At 46.0% G+C, this 20,067-nt stretch overlaps 1 protein-coding gene across 1 annotated transcript in view; it reads left to right on the top strand.

The window, feature by feature from the left end:
- The first annotated feature begins 1,530 nt into the window (after positions 1–1,530).
- Positions 1,531–20,067, top strand: part of LOC308329987 (cysteine-rich motor neuron 1 protein-like) — a 171,929-nt gene continuing 153,392 nt past the window's right edge. Inside the window, exon 1 of the mRNA XM_080784573.1 lies at positions 1,531–3,931. Within this exon, the coding sequence (XP_080640699.1) occupies positions 3,553–3,931 (379 nt within the window). The 5' untranslated portion in view covers positions 1,531–3,552. The remainder of the gene's footprint in view (positions 3,932–20,067) is intronic.

Below are 20,067 nucleotides of genomic sequence, written 5' to 3'. Positions count from 1 at the left end.
GGACGACAATTAACACATCTTGCCTGCCCAAAATGTAATTCCTGGAAACGCCATACTGGTGGGTGCGGCCCATTCAGAGCATGTTATGGTAATGATCAATCGATCGATTGTTTTCCGACTTAGATCGATATACTTCAACTGAGTTCTTATTTATGACACTGGAAACTCTTTTTTTTGAGGGGGGCTAGCCCCTCCTAGGTCCAGCTTTTAGTGTTGTGTGTCCACAAACCTTGTCCTCCTACACAAACATTAAATTCCCATTGACAATGAATGGACAATTTTACGTCACAGACTAGTGTGTAAACACAAACATTGATATGTTGATGTTGACAAATCACGACAATAAACACAATGTTTTGGGCCGATCAAATAATTAGAAAGAAGAAGAAAAAGGCTGCAGGATACAAGTTATACAACACGTTTTGTTTTGTTTTTCTTCTTACAAATGATTTGATCGGCCCAAAACATCAATTGTCTTGAAAATACATACTTTTTGAAAAGTCTGAGGAAAATGGGGAATTCACTTCTGGGTCTCTTGTCGTCATGAAAGGGGGCGAGACTGCGACGCTCTATATATATTATTTTAGGCTATATATTAAAGCTGCACTTTAACTTTCCTCTTCTATCCCGGATTTGAACCCAGTTTCCTGCACAGTCAGGAAGGCCTTGGAATTCGTACCATGGAATTCGTACTCTATGGCAGAGCTTAAAGTGTGTGGCAAAGTGAGTTGATTAACATGGTTTAATAAATACAATCCAATAGGACTTTTCTGTTTTATGCCGCTCAGTTCATGGCGTTCCCGCATATCTTCCGGGTATGATGATGCTTTAATTAATGTTATATATAAGTTATTTCATTCCTGATTGAAGCATTCCAGGATAATGTTTTATGATCTATATAGATCACAAGAGCGTGAATTCTGAATTTAATAGGGGTGAGAACGATACATTTTAACTTTTGAATACGATAATGAACAGCACGATACAAATGGACAATATTCGTTAATTTTTATAGCAATATACGAATCTATTATGGTTGGTCTCTGGGCTCTGGCACAAAGTCCTTGAGAGGTTGGTCAGCGGCCAGAGTCCTTGACATGAAAATGTTTGAGAACCACTGGTTTAATGATCCAGTAACACACCTTCAATTGTTTTCTCTCTCTCTCTCTCTCTCTCTCTCTCTCTCTCTCTCTCTCTCTCTCTCTCTCTCTCTCTCTCTCTCTCTCTCTCAGCCTAGCCTATACCTCTCTCTCCCAACATTCCACACCTGCGCCCTCGAGCCGCTGCATTGCCCCCCCCCCCCTCCTCGCGCGCCACCGTCCAATCCCAGCACGGGGTTTTCTTCGGCGGTGGGCGTGGTCCCGTTATGAGGTCACGCACGCACGGCTCGAGCCAGGAGAGAGAGAGAGAGAGAGGTAGCCAGCGCTGCTTGCTCCCCTCGCCTCTACTGTACAGTACGTGTGTGTGTCACTGTGGTGTGTGTGTATACACAGAACGGCTCGCGCGCATTCCGCGCAAGGAAAGGAAGGAAGTAGAGAGAGAGAGAGAGAGAGAGCACCAGTCAGAATAGAATAAAGTCCTGTCTCTCTCTCGTCTCGGCAGCAGTCCACATTAAGGCAGCGGCGAGCAGCAACACATACACACACAGTGGAGAAAAAGTGACGTCGCTCGTAAAACAACGGGACAGACATATTATTTTGGCAGCAGGGGGACAGACAGAACGGTATGGAATGGGACGGCACGGCACGAGGAAAAGGAGAAGTCTGCGGACGTGTTTTGTTTTTGAAGAACTGAAGTGATTCCGTGCGTTGTTGTTTTTGTTAATTTCCTCCTGAATTCTTTCGCGGTTGTTGTTTTGTAGTCAGTCAGTCAGGACTCCGGAGGGATTTATTGGTGGATTTTTATAGATATATATTATATTGTGTTGTTGTCGTGTTGTTGAGAGGGCGTGTGTCGTGTTTTCGGACGGAGTGTGGACTTCTTCTTGAACACACACACACACACACACACACACACACCGACATTCCTCCGTCCAGTCCAGTCCGCTGCCTGCAGTGCGCGAGACGGAGGCGGGAGGAGGAAGGGGCAGAGTCGGCGAGGAAAGAACCGACCGAACCCACCGGGCGGAGGAAAAGTTTCCACACTGTTTTTGAATGCTTTTCCCTGGTGGTTCTTCTTCAACAATTCTTCCCTTCTCAGGCGGACCGAGGGGACGGACCTCGCCGCGGCCATAACTGTCAAGCTGCCAGCCCACTGTGGACACTGACTGACTGTGTGGACGAGAAGTTTTAAAACGATTTCTTCCTGACATTTGAGAGAGTTGTTGACGTTTATGTAACCGTCTGACTGGTCTGTCTCCCCTGCTCTCCGCCTTCCAGACAGAACCTCCTCGGCTCTTGTTTATGTCGCTTCACTTTTTTATATACAAGACAAGTCTGCTTTTAGGAGGACAGACTGCAGTCTGGGAACGGAAGTCATATGTCACTGCAAGACATGTGGGCACAATAATCCTACTTCATAAAGCCATATCATAATTCTCTGGACCTGGAGCATTCGTTCTTTTCGCGGTGGAGTTGAATTATCGTCGCCTTTTTGTGGATAAATCAACGACATCATTGCATGCAGGTGGTTTGAGTTTGACACTTCACCACCACCACCAGCAGCAGCAGCATAGGAAGGATTAAAACAAAAACACACAAGGTTGTTGCTGATTATATCTAATTCATTCTGTGTACTGGCGTGTCGGGTGTGATTAGACATCGCTGCCTGAAGCAGTGCGTGGGATAACGAGACGGAGTTCGTGGGCTTTATTTCCCCAGTGGTTCCCCCATCCATGCTGTATGCATTGCACAGCGTCCTGAATCTGTAGCCAACGGGCATCATCACATATATATATATATGGCTGTAGCTACGCGCTGCTAACAATATCCACCAGCGGTTCTTCTAGTTGGGATATTTTTTTTTTATACTATAGGCTGGTTTACTTTACTGGACATTTGGAACTACAAATCATTTAGTTTGGACTGCAGGAAGGAAGCAGTCTGGTATCCTCTCTATAACAGGAGCGTGTGTGTGTGTGCGTACAGGACCATTAACGGACCATCTGTCAGGGGTGCAGTTTGACCCCGGTGCACCTGACCCTGACCCCCCCCCCCCCCTCTCCTCCCCTCCCCCCGGGCCAGCCAGACAGGCCTTGGGGTCGTATTCTCCACGGATCAGCTGAAACACCTTGTGCGTGTGTGTGTGTGTGTGTCTCTCTTTTTTTTAGGGGGGGGGGTTATACTTTTTTCCCCCTGCATAGTTTGAAAGAGAACCTTAAGTAAGCCTCTCTTATACTCTTGTCATGTGGGGACCCACTGGAGACCAGCCGGTGACCCGTACCGGGCCAGAACCCAAGGTTTAATCCCTCCTCACCCCCCCCTCTCCCTGGGGCCTCGCATTTTGGAACATATTTTTTCGAAGGGAATAACTGTGCCGATCATCATCATCACCATCTTCTCCTCTCTTCGGCCACCATCATCACCACCACCGTCCACCATCATCATCATCATCATGCCACTGTCTTGGTCCTCTTCGTCGTCGCCATCCTCCTCCTCCTCCGGGCCGGCGGTGTCGCCGCATCGTGCCGCCCCGGCCCGCCGGTTCCTCCTGTCGGCGTTCCTCGCCCTGCTGTTCGCCTCCGGCCTGAGCACCGCGCTGCTGTGCCTGCCCTGCGACCAGTCCAAGTGCGAGGAGCTGCCGGCGGGCGCCTGCAAGGGCTCCGCGGTGCCCGGCATCTGCGGCTGCTGCCGCGTGTGCGCCCGGCAGCGGAACGAGACGTGCGGGGGCGTGTTCGGACTGCACGGCACCTGCGACCGCGGGCTGAGGTGCGTCATCAGGCCGCTGGACAACGGCGACAGCATCGCGCAGTACGAGGTGGGAGTCTGCGAAGGTGAGTTCAGACACACAGTCAGTAATGAGTCAATGACGTTGTTTGACAAGTATGTGTGTGTGTGTGTGACGAGTAGTGACGTTGTTTGGTGTGTGTGTGTCAGAGTTGCTCACAACCTCATCCTGATGGCCTCTCAAAAAGTATAATACCTCCCCTTTCCAGTTTCCACGTGGGAGACCCTTGTTCGATTTGTGTGTGTTTGTGTGTGTGTGTGTGTGTGTGTGTGTGTGTGTGTGTGTGTGTGAACAATCCACGCTGACTCACACACTAATTCATTCAAGCCTTTGTATTACTACTTCACTCACTGTACTTGAATACCTTCCATTGATTCTATATACAGTATCATCACCTCCTACGTTTCATTGTATGCTCCACGATTCTTGCTCAAATGTGCAAATCTCTCTTTTTGTTTAACCATGGACATTTTTAATGGTTTTTAGTCTGTAGTTGCTGAACGTTACTACATTGAAAATGTGGCACCTGGAGCCATAACTACTGTTGGCTTTCAATGGACAACATCAAAGTGTTTGACTTAAACCTCTCTCAAAGTCTGTCTATTGTAGCACAAACATAAGAGTAAATAATATAAAGCGGACAGCCAACTAGTCCTGCACGATTCTTGCACAAATGTATAGGAATTAAGATTGCGTAGGTCAGTGGTTCCCAGAGTGGGGTTCGTCTGGGGATCCCCAGGGGTCCTCGAGGGTCCGCATGCAGCTAAATGATGGTTTGGAACCAAATGGACCCTTATGGGGTCTGTAACTCTGATAGTGTACAAATGGAACCATTTGTACGCTATCGGAGTTAAATTAACGTTCATTTTACTATATAAATTGGGGTCCAGACTCCCAGAGATAGAAATGCCATTACATGGGGGGTCCGTAGACTAATATCATGCATGTCAAACTGGGGGACCTTGGAATTAAACGGGTTGAGAATCACTGCTGGAGCAGTAAAACAATCTTCTCTTATGGGGGTCCCTGGCATATCTTTTCAAATGGACAGGCTAACTATAGTGTCAATTTGGGGGCATCCTTAATGTGAATAAAGTTTGGGAACCGCTGGCGTATATATATAGGTGTCTGGATCTAGAACGGCATCTTTTTTTCCCTCTCGATTAAATATTGTGAAGCACTATAGTTTCGTTCGCAGTCCTATATACTCTCATCACAATCTGTCAATCAAAGCGTAAACTAACCTCGTTATAACCGCCAGCCTCCATCCATCCATCCGTATACGGTGGGGAAAGCTTTAGCAAGAAAACGGCATATCGACTCAACCGTTTGTGGAAGCTTTTCCAACAACACAGAAAATACCCTAGGCATAGAGCCCCCCTCCCATATGGGGGTTTAAGTGCATTTTCACCCACTTTCTAACATTAACCCATTCTTACCTGAGATCAGATTCATACGAGGTTTCCACTGGACACACACTGGGTCTGATTAACCCATTCTGACCTGAGATCAGATTCTAAAAACGTCAGTCGTTCTTCGATTTTTTTCAAAAATAGCGGGCCTACAAGCTCGTAGATCTGCTATTTTTCAATAGCTAAAGCAAAACATGATGCTAACACCAAAATGGGTTCCCGTTCAGAATGGGTTAAGTGGTCCTCACGGTATTCTGTATCCCACCGACGTTCTAGGAAAGCCCTGCTGCCATTTGGGCCAGTATAGTCGCTGTGATTGACGGTTCTCGTTTGAACCAATTTACACCCGAGGACGATTCTACAAATGTCTTCTAGATCCTGACAGTTTTCTGTGTGTGTGTAATTGGCCACCGATCCCCATCTGAAAACATGCTGTTTGCGCCACGATTTTTCAAAAACAGCAGATCTACAAGCTCATAGCGCCGAGTGCCGCGCTATGAGCTTGTAGATCTGCTGTTTTTTGAGTGGTGCATGCCACTCCAAGGAACAGCAATGTCCGTGTTCACCTATGTGTTGGTTCACCTATGTGACTATAATGAGTACCAGTAGGGGCGCTTTTGTGCCAGAAACACTCTCTGCTAATGAGAGAGAGAGAGAGAGAGAGAGCTAAAAGTTTAACATGATGCTTAAAACACCTAATGGGGTTCCCGCCCTGAATGGCTTAAACCTAACTTCAGTCCCCCCCCCACCCACCACAGGGGTGTCCCCGGACCACACTGTTCTGAAGCAGTGGTTCTCTAAACGTCCACCAGAGTGGGGCCCCCGGCCTTCATGTTGAGAACCGCTGTGTAACACTAAAGTATTCATGCCTACGGGGGGAAGGTCCCACGCTCTGTGAATTCACAATGAGAATCAAGGTTACCAGCGCCATAATATCCACGGGCCAGATATCTGAACGCACTCATACGTGTAGAAGACCGTTATTACATCGACAGTTAATGGAGTGGGAAGTGTGGAACAGTGCAACGCAATACACACGCACGCGCCCTTACTGTTCACAGTGTTACTGTTAGTTCTGTGTGTGTGTGTGTGTGTGTGTGTGTGTGCGTGCACTATTCACATCTTGAAACAACCTGTTTGTGCTTTCTTATGTTGATTCGGGTCATTGTATTTGCATTGTTCTCCATATTTGTTAAAAAAATGGCTTGGGGTGGGGGTGTGGGTGAGAGGTGTGAGCAAGCGAACTGTATTGTTGTTGTACGTGTGTGTGTAATTGTGTAGTTGTATTGTATGTTTTTATTCGTTTGTGTGTTTATTTGGGGGCGGCGGGGGTTCAGGGGTAGAGTGGCTGGATGGTAATCGTAAGGTTGCCAGTTCGAGAGTTGGTGTCGAAGTGTCCTTGAGCAAGACACTGGACCCCTAATTGCTCCTGATGTGCTGGTTGCTGCCTTGCAATGGTTTCAGCCGCCATCGGTGTATGAATGTGCATGTGAATGGGTGCATGTAATGCACGCTGTAGTAAAGCGCCTTGGATAAAGGCGCTATATAAATGCTCCATTTACCATTTATTTGGGGCCACCTTTGAAAACGAGATGATGCATCTCTCAAGGCGCCGTCCTTTCTGACCACAAGTTCACAACTCTGTCGGGCGTACCATTTTCAGCCGTGCTGTACACTTGAGATGACCAACCACCACTACTATGCGTCACACACTCAGACGTCATGGGCTTGTCACGCACAGACACGCAAGCAGAGAAATGTGTGTCGTTTACATTTGTAACGCTGTAACAAAGGTAGAGAGCAGCCAGACCTTGACTGATTAGTTTAAATAAAAAAAGAAAATGAAAGGAAACCCGCTTAGGAATGCAACGGCATGACACGGCAAGGATGCTGAAAATGCTGACACCGCTATCGGCTTTTCTTTTTTCATTTTTTTTTTTTGGTCCCATTGTTGTTCTTTAGGGTAAATTATTACCACAAGTGGGATGCGTCGTGCATATTATTTAACCCATTCTGAACGGCAACCCCTTTTGGTGTTTTAAGCATTATCTTATACTTTAGCTATTGAAAAATAGCAGATATACTAGCTCGTAGCGCGGCACTCGAGTGCCGCGCTATGACCTAGTAGATCTGCTATTTTTGAAAAATCGTGAAAATGCGGCACAAGTCTTTGAATGCATATTCTTTCGGAGCGAACGTTTTTAACGCAAATCTTTGCTTCTGAGGGGTTCCCGGAATAACATATTTTCAGATGGGGGGGTCGGTGGACGATTATATAACATTTTCGGGGTCCTTGACATGAAATATTGAGCACCGCTGATACAGAAACAAGAAAACTGTCACGATTTTGAAGTCATTTTATTTTATTTTTTTCTCAACGTCAGGCCTAAATGGGTTAATTTCACTGAATCATAATTGCTTTCCCCTCTATCTTTCTGCTGCCACAGTTCCACAGAGGATTCCTAGCAAATTGTGGTTTGGGTGATTTGGCAGCAAGCAGCACACCTCATGTTTTCCCTCGGAGGGTAACGGTGCAGTCAAATGAGCGCAATTAGCGCCCGGGACAATTTATAACACCTCTTAACGGTTCTGGATGGGTACTGAGTACCGAGCGCTCGCCTGAATAGTCTAACTGTTGTTAACCACTTGATCCCTGTAGCAATGGCATCGTCCCTATTCTGTGGACATTTGCAACGTATTGTGATGTCGTATATAGATTAGCTATTGTTTTTTTGTCACAGTGGGACGTTTCTGTGGGGTAGAAACTAATGTATCTCCATATTTTTACTTATTTTTGTTCTTTGAAAGTGGTTAGTCTGTCAGTGGATTTATTTAACCAATGAAAAGTATTACAAAGAGCTTGTGACTAAATTCTATCATTTTGGATCCATTGGGACAGACAGGTTCTTCCCCCCCCCCCCCCCCCATTTCCCGAAAAGTAACCGTTTTGGACATTACACAGTACAGTACAAGGTTTCTGCAGGACAGAGAAGATGGATACGTGAAAGGGTGAACAAGGTGTTTCAACCGATCTGGCAGCAGCAAAGGGAGCGGAGGGGAGGGGAGGGGAGCAGAGTGGGGAGGAGAGAGGAGAGGAGAGGAGAGGAGGGGAGCCTCGAGTCTCGGGTCTCGGGAGCTTAGAGATTCAGGCTGGGTTTTGACAGCATGCTTTAGAATGGAGGCCAGTGTACTGTACAGTGGTGTGCACATGCTGGTCAGTAGCCTTATGTCTAATAGGTCTATAGGGGTGTTCAGATACCAATACTGGTATCGGTTACTCAACCTCAAGTACTCTGAAGCGGGCCCGATACGCTGAGCCGAGTACGAAAACATCCGATTGACACTAGGCTGAACAAACGCAGCGGGAGCAAGTCTGACTGCAGCAGATCGCCGTCAAAACAGCCGATCTACAAGCATAAATGACAACTGACAAGTGTAGGCATGAAAAGGAAATAATAAGTGATTACTCAACGGAAATAAATGGTACTGGTATCGGTACTCGAGATATCGGAGAGTACTAAGAATTAAGTACTTTTACTCGTACTCTGTCTGGAAAAGAAATGGTGTCGGGACAACTCTAGTATGAAACGTTAACGGTCTGTATTTCTGCTTGCCTTTTAGTCTTTGTAATCACAAATTGCACGGGGCAGATATGACGCATACCGGTATCCCCAATGTGCGAAGAAAGCACTGACATATTTCATGTTTTTGCATTTCTTTCTTTCCAAAATATACAGAATCTTGTAGATATGCTATTTCTGCTTTATATTTGAAAGGAATGTATGGTCTGTAGAGAGGCTATCTACAGTATAGCTGGGTATTGTAGTCCACACACTGTACTACATCTCTACAGTATAGCTGGGTATTGAAGTCCACACACTGTACTACATCTCTACAGTATAGCTGGGTATTGTAGTCCACACTCTGTACTACATCTCTACAGTATAGCTGGGTATTGAAGTCCACACACTGTACTACATCTCTACAGTATAGCTGGGTATTGTAGTCCACACACTGTACTACATCTCTACAGTATAGCTGGGTATTGTAGTCCACACTCTGTACTACATCTCTACAGTGTAGCTGGGTATTGAAGTCCACACACTGTACTACATCTCTACAGTATAGCTGGGTATTGAAGTCCACACACTGTACTACATCTCTACAGTATAGCTGGGTATTGTAGTCCACACTCTGTACTACATCTCTACAGTGTAGCTGGGTATTGAAGTCCACACACTGTACTACATCTCTACAGTATAGCTGGGTATTGAAGTCCACACACTGTACTACATCTCTAAAGTATAGCTGGGTATTGTAGTCCACACACTGTACTACATCTCTACAGTATAGCTGGGTATTGTAGTCCACACACTGTACTACATCTCTACAGTATAGCTGGGTATTGTAGTCCACACACTGTACTACATCTCTACAGTATAGCTGGGTATTGAAGTATCTTTGAGGTATCTCATGGATTCAGAGCGTCTGATGAATGCCTAAATTGTCTTCTAATTAATTAATTCCAAGAAATATCAAACCCTCAGAAAGGATTAAAGCTTCATCACAGATTATCTTTACACGAATGTAACTGGTTGAAGTATCTATAGTCTTTATTGGGTCCTTAGGAAGCTTCATCTTTAATATGAGCTGTTTTTTAATCACTTTGCACTTTTGAGTGTTTTCTTTCCGCAAACTCGTTGATTTGACTCGTTGGTGTGATTAATTAGCATAATACAAGTCAACAACAAATGGCCCTGCATAAATTCCTTGGATGAGAAGCCAAGGTCAAAAACAGGCTTAAGCGCAACGCTGAACAGTCAACAGTTTAATTGGCATGTTGTGTGTGTGTGTGTGTGTGTGTGTGTGTGTGCGTCAAATATAACTTTTAGTAAATTATTTTTCTAGTTGAGAGAGCGAAACTTGATGATTCCTGTTTGTCCTTAATGCAGTTTAGTGGTTCTCAAATACGTTCATGTCAAGGACCCCCAAATGCATGTATTTAGCTGCGGACCCCCATCTGAAAATATGTTGTGCCAGGAAGGGACCCCCCCCCCCCCCATTCAAGATTTGTGTTAAAAAATTGAAAGATTAAATTTTGAAAGCTCAAAACGCGCTGCAGTATACGACTCATTGTGAGCTTGTATATTGTTCACATTTCTTTATGGGTTTAGGTCAAGTGGTTAAACGGATTGTGATGCTAAATTAACTCATCTTGTCGGTGGACCACTGATATAAATCACCCCCATGTGTGAGTGTGTCACTGTGTGTGTGTCGTACTTTAGGTGATTTATGTAACTCCTTCATCCATGGCCCTTTACAATGTGCTTTACATTCACCCTGGAAGAGGAAACAATGCAAGGCTCCGACCTTCTCATCGGCAGCAATTAGGCGTTCCGCGTCTCGCGAAGGACACTGACTCAGGAGAGCCCGCCCCGGAATCGTAATCAAACTTGGAACCTCGCGTTTATCCCATAAGTCTCCGCTGTAATGCACCCGAGCCACTCTCTCTCTACTTTGGAGTGGTGCCTTTTATATTCTGAGGTGCCAAAATAATGAACATGTGATGTTTTTTTTTTTTACTCATCGAGAAAGGCCAATATTTTATATATATATATATTTTAATTAGGTTGTTTTAATTAGGCTGCAACAAATGCACCACAGGGGGGGACGTTGTGTTGAGAACCATAACCACTCGCTTTCCCTCTCACTCACTCACACACACACACACACACACACACTTGCACGCACAGTCGCACACCTTTTGGCAGCCTGTTATTTTACAAGTGACTGTTGAGACTAAACGAGAGACAGGAAATCGCATCACTGCTATGGCTACCTGACAACTGTGAACACCTGTCACCCAGGAGATGGCATACAGTGTGTGTGTGTGTGTGTGTGTGTGTGTGTGTGTTTGTGTGTGCTTGGATTGCTATAGTTAGACGGGCACTATAGAGCGGCGCCCGTTGGAGCCTCTACAATAACGGTGCCCGTTGGGCACTGGGCCTACTTGGAACGATGCAAGTTGGAAATGCATGCCTCACCCTGCAGATATTATGTCTGTGTCCCTTTTTATGCCCATAATATGGTGTTCTTTGTCAGGCATGCCCAAATACGGAGTCTATAACGCAGAAGTCAGAATGATGTCGGAACAGGCCAGCTCCATAATGGACCCTGGGCAGGGGCCCTGTCCAGAGCCCAGGCAGGTTGCCTTTTTGGGGCGGTCTGGACAACCGTGTGTCTGACCGACTCACACCCCCAAAGGGAGTGTTGAGGCGGTCACACAGCCAGAGAGAGAGACTTTGTGCATTTCTGGACAGATATTCGTCAGGTTTATAGGATTCGGCATGGGTTGGACTTTTATACTGATTTATACATCCCGGTTCAGAATGGCATGTCTAGTGTTGGGGTTTAGTGGCTGAAATTGAGCAGTTCTTGTCTTGACTGAATCACATTAATTGTGTTTGGCAGGTCGTTGTCAGTTTGAATGGATGCAGTATAGTAATGTTTCCTTAATAATGAAGGAAACTGTACTGCTAGATTATTTATCTATGCATTGTGATGTGAATACGTAGTTGCCTCTTGGCCAGTTCCCACTTGAAAAAGAGACAACCTTCATAATGTTTTATAACATTGCTGTCTTAAAAGTATAGTTGTGTGTGTGTGTGACTGAGTTGGTAAGCCTCAATTACACCTTCACTGTTTTACACTCCCTTGTGTTCTCTTCTTTTCATTTAACTGGATCTACAAGCAAAATAGCAGACCTACAAGCTCGTAGCGCGCCACTGAGTGGCGCGCTACGAGCTTGTAGGTCTGCTATTTTAGAAAAATCGAAGAACGACTGACATAGAAACATAGCTTTTTCAGAAAACTGTCATTTTCAAACAGACATTTTTAGAATCTGATCTCAGGTCAGAATGGGTTAACGTCATCCATACCTCCTCCGTTCTGTCCAGCTCCCACCAGGTGAACTGGTGCGCAATCTTCAATGTGCTCTTACATTGACGACATGTATTTAACCCATTCTGACCTGAGATCAGCTTCTAAAAATGTCTTCTACATCCTGACAGTTTTCTGAAAAAGCTGTGTTTCTATGTCAGTCGTTGTCAAGCTCATAGCGCGCCACTCGGTGGCGCGCTATGAGCTTGTAGATCTGCTATTTTTCAATAGCTAAAGCATAACATAATGCACGTGTAGCTGCAAAACCTTATTTTCTTTTTAACTTGTTTATTGCCATTATATAAAGCTCATTTACAGGCAATTTGACATTCAGTTCATTTTCTCTCAGTAATTTTCTTTTCAGTGTGAAAGCAAAATAAATGACATTACACTCTAAAGAGGCATACGTGTGTGTGTGTGTGTGTGTGTGTGTGTGTGTGTGTGTGCCACGCATACATCTTCAGATAACGAGGACAAGAGAAGAAAAACAAATACATAAAGTAGTGATATTGTTTGCCTTGTGGGTGAACTTGAACTTTTCACTGTGCTATGGGAGGTTTTAAGTTATAGGGAGATGGCCTTTTCTAATATGAATTAATTACGATTCACAGCTGTGTTCTCATAGTACGTGCTCATAACACTCCGGTTTCCGGTGCGATGACAATTCCACTTCCACTCTTTGGGAACGCAGTTTTTTTTAGAATCGTAATCTCTCGGATTCCTCATTTTTTTCCCCGGGGATCAAAACGAGGTTGATTTGCGGCTCATTATTCCTCTGAATTATAATGAATCCCTGGTTGTACAACATGTATGTTTTGGGTGAATGAAATAACATTTGCGGTGACCTGTTGCATGGCGATTATTCACTTCTTCCTGACTCTCGGTTTTCCCCCCGAGTGAAACGGCTTTCCAAAATCAACGTGCGGCGGTCCCGGAAATGCACGATTCAGAAGCCAGTCGGGGGGTGTTGGCGGTAAATGAGTTCACGTGTTGTTTGTTTCACAGGTGACGGCAACTCATTATGATGTGTCGCAGCACAGAGTGTGCCTTTGTTTCTCCTCTTTAACCCATTCTGACCTGAGATCAGATTCATACGAGGTTTTCCACTGGACACACACTGGTCTGATTAACCCAATAGCTAAAGCATGACATGATGCTAACACCAAAAATGGGTGGTGCACGGAGAAGTCCTGGACTGGAATATGAATCTCACATGATGGTGAATTAGCTGCCGACCCTGAAATACAATAAAGCAGCCCAGGGCCACGGTGTGACGACGACATTCTATACTAGCGTCTCTCTGGGGGCTGCACCTACGTCTCTCTGCCTCTTCCTATAGTGTCTCTCTGGGGGCTACACCTACGTCTCTCTCTGCCTCTTCCTATAGTGTCTCTCTGGGGGGCTGCACCTACGTCTCTCTGCCTCTTCCTATAGTGTCTCTCTGGGGGCTGCACCTACGTCTCTCTCTGCCTCTTCCTAGTGTCTCTCTGGGGGGCTGCACCTACGTCTCTCTCTGCCTCTTCCTAGCGTCTCTCTGGGGGCTGCACCTACGTCTCTCTCTGCCTCTTCCTAGCGTCTCTCTGGGGGCTGCACCTACGTCTCTCTCTGCCTCTTCCTAGCGTCTCTCTGGGGGCTGCACCTACGTCTCTCTGCCTCTTCCTAGTGTCTCTCTGGGGGCTGCACCTACGTCTCTCTGCCTCTTCCTATAGTGTCTCTCTGGGGGCTGCACCTACGTCTCTCTGCCTCTTCCTATAGTGTCTCTCTGGGGGGCTGCACCTACGTCTCTCTCTGCCTCTTCCTAGTGTCTCCGCCTCCATGTAGGTTTGTTTTATTGTGGATGTGTAACACAGAGTTTGTTGTTTGATGTGTCTGTCTACTCTGACTGTCTTTTTTTTCTTTTTCCTGCTGGCTTTGAAGTGTAATCTCACTCATGACTATTCATAAGGTGGCGCTCTGCATAATTCATTGGCCGCCACTAGTGTGGGGAGGTTGGGTGGAGGGGACGGCATGTCCCTGTCTGTCTGTCTGCCTGTCTGTCTGTTTGTGTATCTGTCTGTCCCTGCTTATTCAGTGATGTAAATAGGATTTGCATGTAATGAGTCCCGGGATGCAGGGATGGTCTTTTAGATGAGTCCCAGGGACATTTTATGAGTCCCACTTCAACAACGTTATAGGAGTCATATTTTTCTTTTTACAAATTGCAGCATTTAACTCCCATTTTATTTTACATGGTTATAATGTGGTTATATTCATGTAGAAAACGGAAGAATAAATGATTATTATAACTAAAGCTATATAGCAAAACAAACTAGAATAAAACACAGTACAGTAGTACAGTAGTGCACCCCGTGGGTGCAGAGGTCGTTGTTTTATTGCGTCCCTTAACTATAAACTGCGTCTTTGGGATGCAAAATGCACTCCATTTTAATCCCCGCTTATTTCCGCTGGTCATGCCATTCTTATCGTCTGTTGTACACTTGGTACAATACGATGAAATGCAATGTGTGCCTTGGAAAATAAAATGGGGCAGTACATTATAGTACACACACAATGAAAGACAATTGAACACGGAGCAAAGTAAATAATTCAGAAAAGAGGTTTGCATTTCAGATGCTCCCGGTGCTGCTGTGTGCTTCTATAGAGCATGCTACACCTGTCAGGATTCTCTGTGTTAATCCATTCTGGCTGGGGAGAACCTCTTTTGGTGTTTTAAAGGACCACTTCACCACTTTTCAACCTATCTTCATACAATAGGTCCTCACTAATAATCATGATACAATGGCACAACTTTTTTCTACTCGGTCTGTGTCTCATATAGGGCTGTGGGCAGTTTAGAAACGGTCTTCCAGTGACATCATCATTATAGGCAGATTATTTTTTTAAACAATATTGTTTTACAAAAATGTTTAGATTTTCATTATTGTGAGAACGATGGCTTCCATTTTCGCATTGCAACTTTTCAGGACTAGAAAGCCTGCAGTTTATATTAGCTTGTATTCCCCTTCGATGATGTCACTGGAAGACGGTTTCTGAACTGCCCACAGCCCTCCTATGAGACACAGACTGAGTAGAAAAAAGTCGTGCCATTGTATCATGATTATTAAAAGTCGTGCCATTGTATCATGATTATTAGTGAGGACCTTTTTTATGAAGATAGGTTGAAAAGTGGTGAAGTGGTCCTTACAGCATTGTTACACTATTGAAAAATAGCAGATCTACAAGCTCATAGCGCGGCACTCGGTGCTGCGCTATGAGCTTGTATAGGTCTGCTATTTTTGCAAAAATCGTGAATGTGGAGCAAATCATTGAATATATATTCTTTCAGAGCGAACGTTTTTAACTCAAAGCTTGGCTTCTGTGAGGGTTCCTGGAACAACATATTTTCACATGGGGGGTCGGTGGCCAATTGCATATAATCTTTGGGGGTCCTTGACATGAAATATTGAGGACCACTGATATGGAAACATGAGGTTTTTCCATACAATTTTCATGATTTAGATTTATGATTTTTTTTCCTTTTTCGTCGTTGGGCCTAAATGGGTTAATCATCTTATACCGTTTGCTTCACCAACAGAAGGGAAGCAAACAAAACAAACCCACAGAACAACTCCCTTTTCCAGAGTATATGATGGGAAGGAAAGAGAAGAACAGAGATGTGTACTGAGCTTCAGCCAGGGGGAATAGAGGAAGACAAACTCTCTGCTCGTTGGCAGGAGTTGAAGTAGCGGATGGTGGGGGGGGGAGAGAGACGGAGATGCCGGCGCGGCGTGTGTCGGTCGGTCGGACACTTTGTCGGCAATTAAAAAAGCAGCAAGGATTCAGGGTTAGATCGGTCCATCCAAGGCGACTCCGGCTTATACACCAGTAGTATAAGCTGTCTGGCCTGGCCGAGGGCCCTAGTACACACCACTACACTGTCTGGCCTGGGCCGAGGGCCCTATACACACACCACTACACTGTCTGGCCTGGCCGAGGGCCCTATACACACCACTACACTGTCTGGCCTGACCGAGGGCCCTAGTACACACACCCCACTACACTGTCTGGCCTGGCCGAGGGCCCTATACACACACCACTACACTGTCTGGCCTGGCCGAGGGCCCTATACACACACCACTACACTGTCTGGCCTGGCCGAGGGCCCTAGTACACACCACTACACTGTCTGGCCTGGCCGAGGGCCCTATACACACACCACTACACTGTCTGGCCTGGCCGAGGGCCCTAGTACACACCACTACACTGTCTGGCCTGGCCGAGGGCCCTAGTACACACCACTACACTGTCTGGCCTGGGCCGAGGGCCCTATACACACACCACTACACTGTCTGGCCTGGCCGAGGGCCCTAGTACACACCACTACACTGTCTGGCCTGGCCGAGGGCCCTAGTACACACCACTACACTGTCTGGCCTGGGCCGAGGGCCCTATACACACACCACTACACTGTCTGGCCTGGCCGAGGGCCCTAGTACACACCACTACACTGTCTGGCCTGGCATGAACACGTTTGAGAACTACTACTTTTAGAAGGCATGTTGTGTATGGACTCGGCCTCAGGGTCTTAATGGGTTCCATTCAAGTTGTTCCCTGTCTTTTTTAATTCATTTAATTCCTTTCTCTCAAAATGTATACGCGTGGTGGCCGACCTGTCCTATAAACGCGGGGTGGAACGCGATGGGAGGACATCTCGGAAGAACGTTGGCTTCATTGCTACGGGGAAAAAGCGGCGGCCAGCGATAAGCTCGGAATCTGTTCTTGAGAGATTTCGCTCTCAGTTACACACACGTAAAGGGGGCCATTTGGAACCCTCCCCCCCTCAATGAACCGTGAGGGTCCATGGGCCGCTCACTTTTGAGACCCACTGGCGTAGCAGTGCGTTTCCCATCAGCCAACATGCACAATATCAATACAGGCATATGTAACGGAAAGCCATGCTTTCCCTGCGTGAACAGCAACTGGTCCCTATCTTCATTACTCTCATGACCTTTGGGAGAACATCTCCAATTTTCTCAACACGAACCATGAATAGAATGCCCCCTGCAATGTAATAATGCTATTGGTTTTGAGTTCACTTTCCTATGCGTGATTTCCGAATATTTCTGTTTATTCATGCATGCTTTGGTGGATCCTTAACGGGGCTACGAGTTGCCATTGGCAACGCTGTGTACATGAAAACACTCTCGGAGCGGTGTTATCCTGAGAGACGCGTGCGCGCCCTCGCAGCACATATTAACCCATTCTGACCTGAGATCAGATTCATACGAGGTTTCCTACTGGACACGCACTGGTCTGATTAACCCATTCTGACCTGAGATCAGGTTCTAAAAAATGTCAGTCATTTTTAGAATTTTCAAAAATAGCAGACCTACAAGCTCGTAGCGCGCCACTCGGTGGCGCGACTATGAGCTTGTAGATCTGCTATTTTTCAATAGCTAAAGCATGACATGATGCCAACACCACAATGGGTTCCCGTTCAGAATGGGTTAAAACCTCGCAACCTTTAGTCACAGACTAGATTCCAGAATCTCAGATGTCTATTTTTTTTATCTTTTCCTCAAAGCAAAGCCATTATTGAAAGATTAAAAAGCGAGAATTTTGTACTGAGAGACGTCAAAGTTGAAATACTTTTTTTTAACTCGATGATAGGACCACTTCACCACTTTTCAACCCATCTTCATCTAATAGGTCCTCACTAATAATCATGAAAAAACGGCGCAAAACTGTTCTACTCGGTCTGTGTCTCATAGGAGGGCTGCATGTGGCCAGTTCAGAAACCGTCTTCCAGTGACATCATCGATGGGGAATACAAGCTAATAGAAACTGCAGGCTTTCTAATCCTGAAAAGTTGCAATGCGAAAATGGAAGCCATCGTTCTCACGATAATGAAAATCAAAACATTTCTGTAAAAAACAAATCTGGTTTAAAAAAAAAAGAAAATCTGCCTAATGATGTCACTGGAAGACGGTTTCTAAACTGCCCACAGCCCTCCTATATGAGACACAGACTGAGTAGGAAAAAAATCGTGCCGTTTTATCATGATGGAATAGTGAGGACCTATTATATGAAGATGGGTTGAAAAGTGGTGAAGTGGTCCTTTAAGTCATCATACCAATTGATTCCTCCCCAAACACATTTCTGTGTGTCACTGCTGTTGTATCCTACTGGCCTACCTGACGAATACCTACTCGCTAAACACCTCGCTGTACACCTCGTGTGTGTGTGTGTGTGTGTGTGTGTGTGTGTGTGTGTGTGTGTGTGTGTGTGTGTGTGTGTGTGTGTGTGTGTGTGTGTGTGTGTGTGTGTGTGTGTGTGTGTGTGTGTGTGTGTGTGTGTGTGTGTGTGTGTGTGTGTGTGTGTGTGTGTGTGTGTGTGTGTGTGTGTGTGTGTGTGTGTGATATTCCGGTTTTAATGTCTTAAAAAAAACCCCCAAGAAATGAGAGAATTCGCCGCCGGGAAAGACCTCAAAAGATGAACCGTAGTTGTTCGTTTCTTCACGGAGTATAATGGCTGGTGGGAGCAGCAGCCGTCTATACTGGTCCAGTTCTACTTGGGGAGACGTATACACAGAACCCTGCGGGTGGTGTCAGACGGTGCTGTGAGAGCTGCAGTTCTGGGACAGAGCGGGCCTGACCCCGGCTGCCCTCGCTGGCGCTCCTGCTCGCCTCCTTTCCGTGTCTCTTGTCATCAGGGCAGCGGAGCAGAAATACGCTTACCGCTTACCCCCCGGAGTACACACACACACACACACACGCGCACAAGTGCACGCACGCACGCACGCATTTGTAGTGCTGTATACTTGTGAGGACATCTTATATTTTAGGCCCGGGGGTAGATTTAACCTCATTCTGAACGGGAACCCCTTTTGGTGTTTTAAGCATTATGTTGTTGTACTTTTAGCCATTGAAAAAAAAATAGCGTAGCGCGGCACTCGTTGCCGCGCTATACGAGCTCGTAGGTCTGCTCTTTTTGGAAAATCGTGACAATGTGGCGCAAATCTTTGACTATATATTCTTTCAGAGCGAGCTAACGTTTTTTTTTTTTTTAACTCAAATATTTGCTTCCGGGAGGTCCCTGGAACATCATATTTTCAAATTTGGGGTCCGCCTGCGGTCAAATACATATAATTCTGGGGGTCCTTGACGTGAACTAGTTTGAGAATCACTGACATGGAAACATAGGTTTTTCAGAAAACTGTCAGGATTTAGAACGAGAACATTTTGTAGAATCGTGCTCGGGTCTGAATTGGTTAAGGAATGCCGTTAATCTTTTAGTCGTTGTTGCCATATTTAACCGTGGAAGCCTGAAGCAGATCTACAAGCCCACAACACGGCACAGGCTATATATGCATCGTGACCATGTAGATCAGCTATTGTTTTCACCTGGGCACCACGTAATAAGCGAAGATCAGGCTTAACGGTGCGTTTTAGCAGCGGGCTACAGCCAGACGCATTTTCCAGAAGTGCATTATTTGTCAGTGGGACCTGGCAACTACTACTGGAGATAGAGGAGATAGCAGGCCTACAGGACCTGGCAACTACTGGAGATAGAGGAGATAGCAGGCCTACAGGACCTGGCAACTACTGGAGATAGAGGAGATAGCAGGCCTACAGGACCTGGCAACTACTGGAGATAGAGGAGATAGCAGGCCTACAGGACCTGGCAACTACTGGAGATAGAGGAGATAGCAGGCCTACAGGACCTGGCAACTACTGGAGATAGAGGAGATAGCAGGCCTACAGGACCTGGCAACTACTGGAGATAGAGGAGATAGCAGGCCTACAGGACCTGGCAACTACTACTGGAGATAGAGGAGAGGGGGGGGCTCTTC

Source organism: Protomyctophum bolini (assembly GCF_963924005.1).
Source record: "Protomyctophum bolini genome assembly, chromosome: 15".
NCBI classification, from domain to species: Eukaryota; Metazoa; Chordata; class Actinopteri; order Myctophiformes; family Myctophidae; genus Protomyctophum; species Protomyctophum bolini.
Note: the sequence above shows the minus strand (reverse complement) of the source record. Positions and strands in the feature narration are given on the sequence as shown.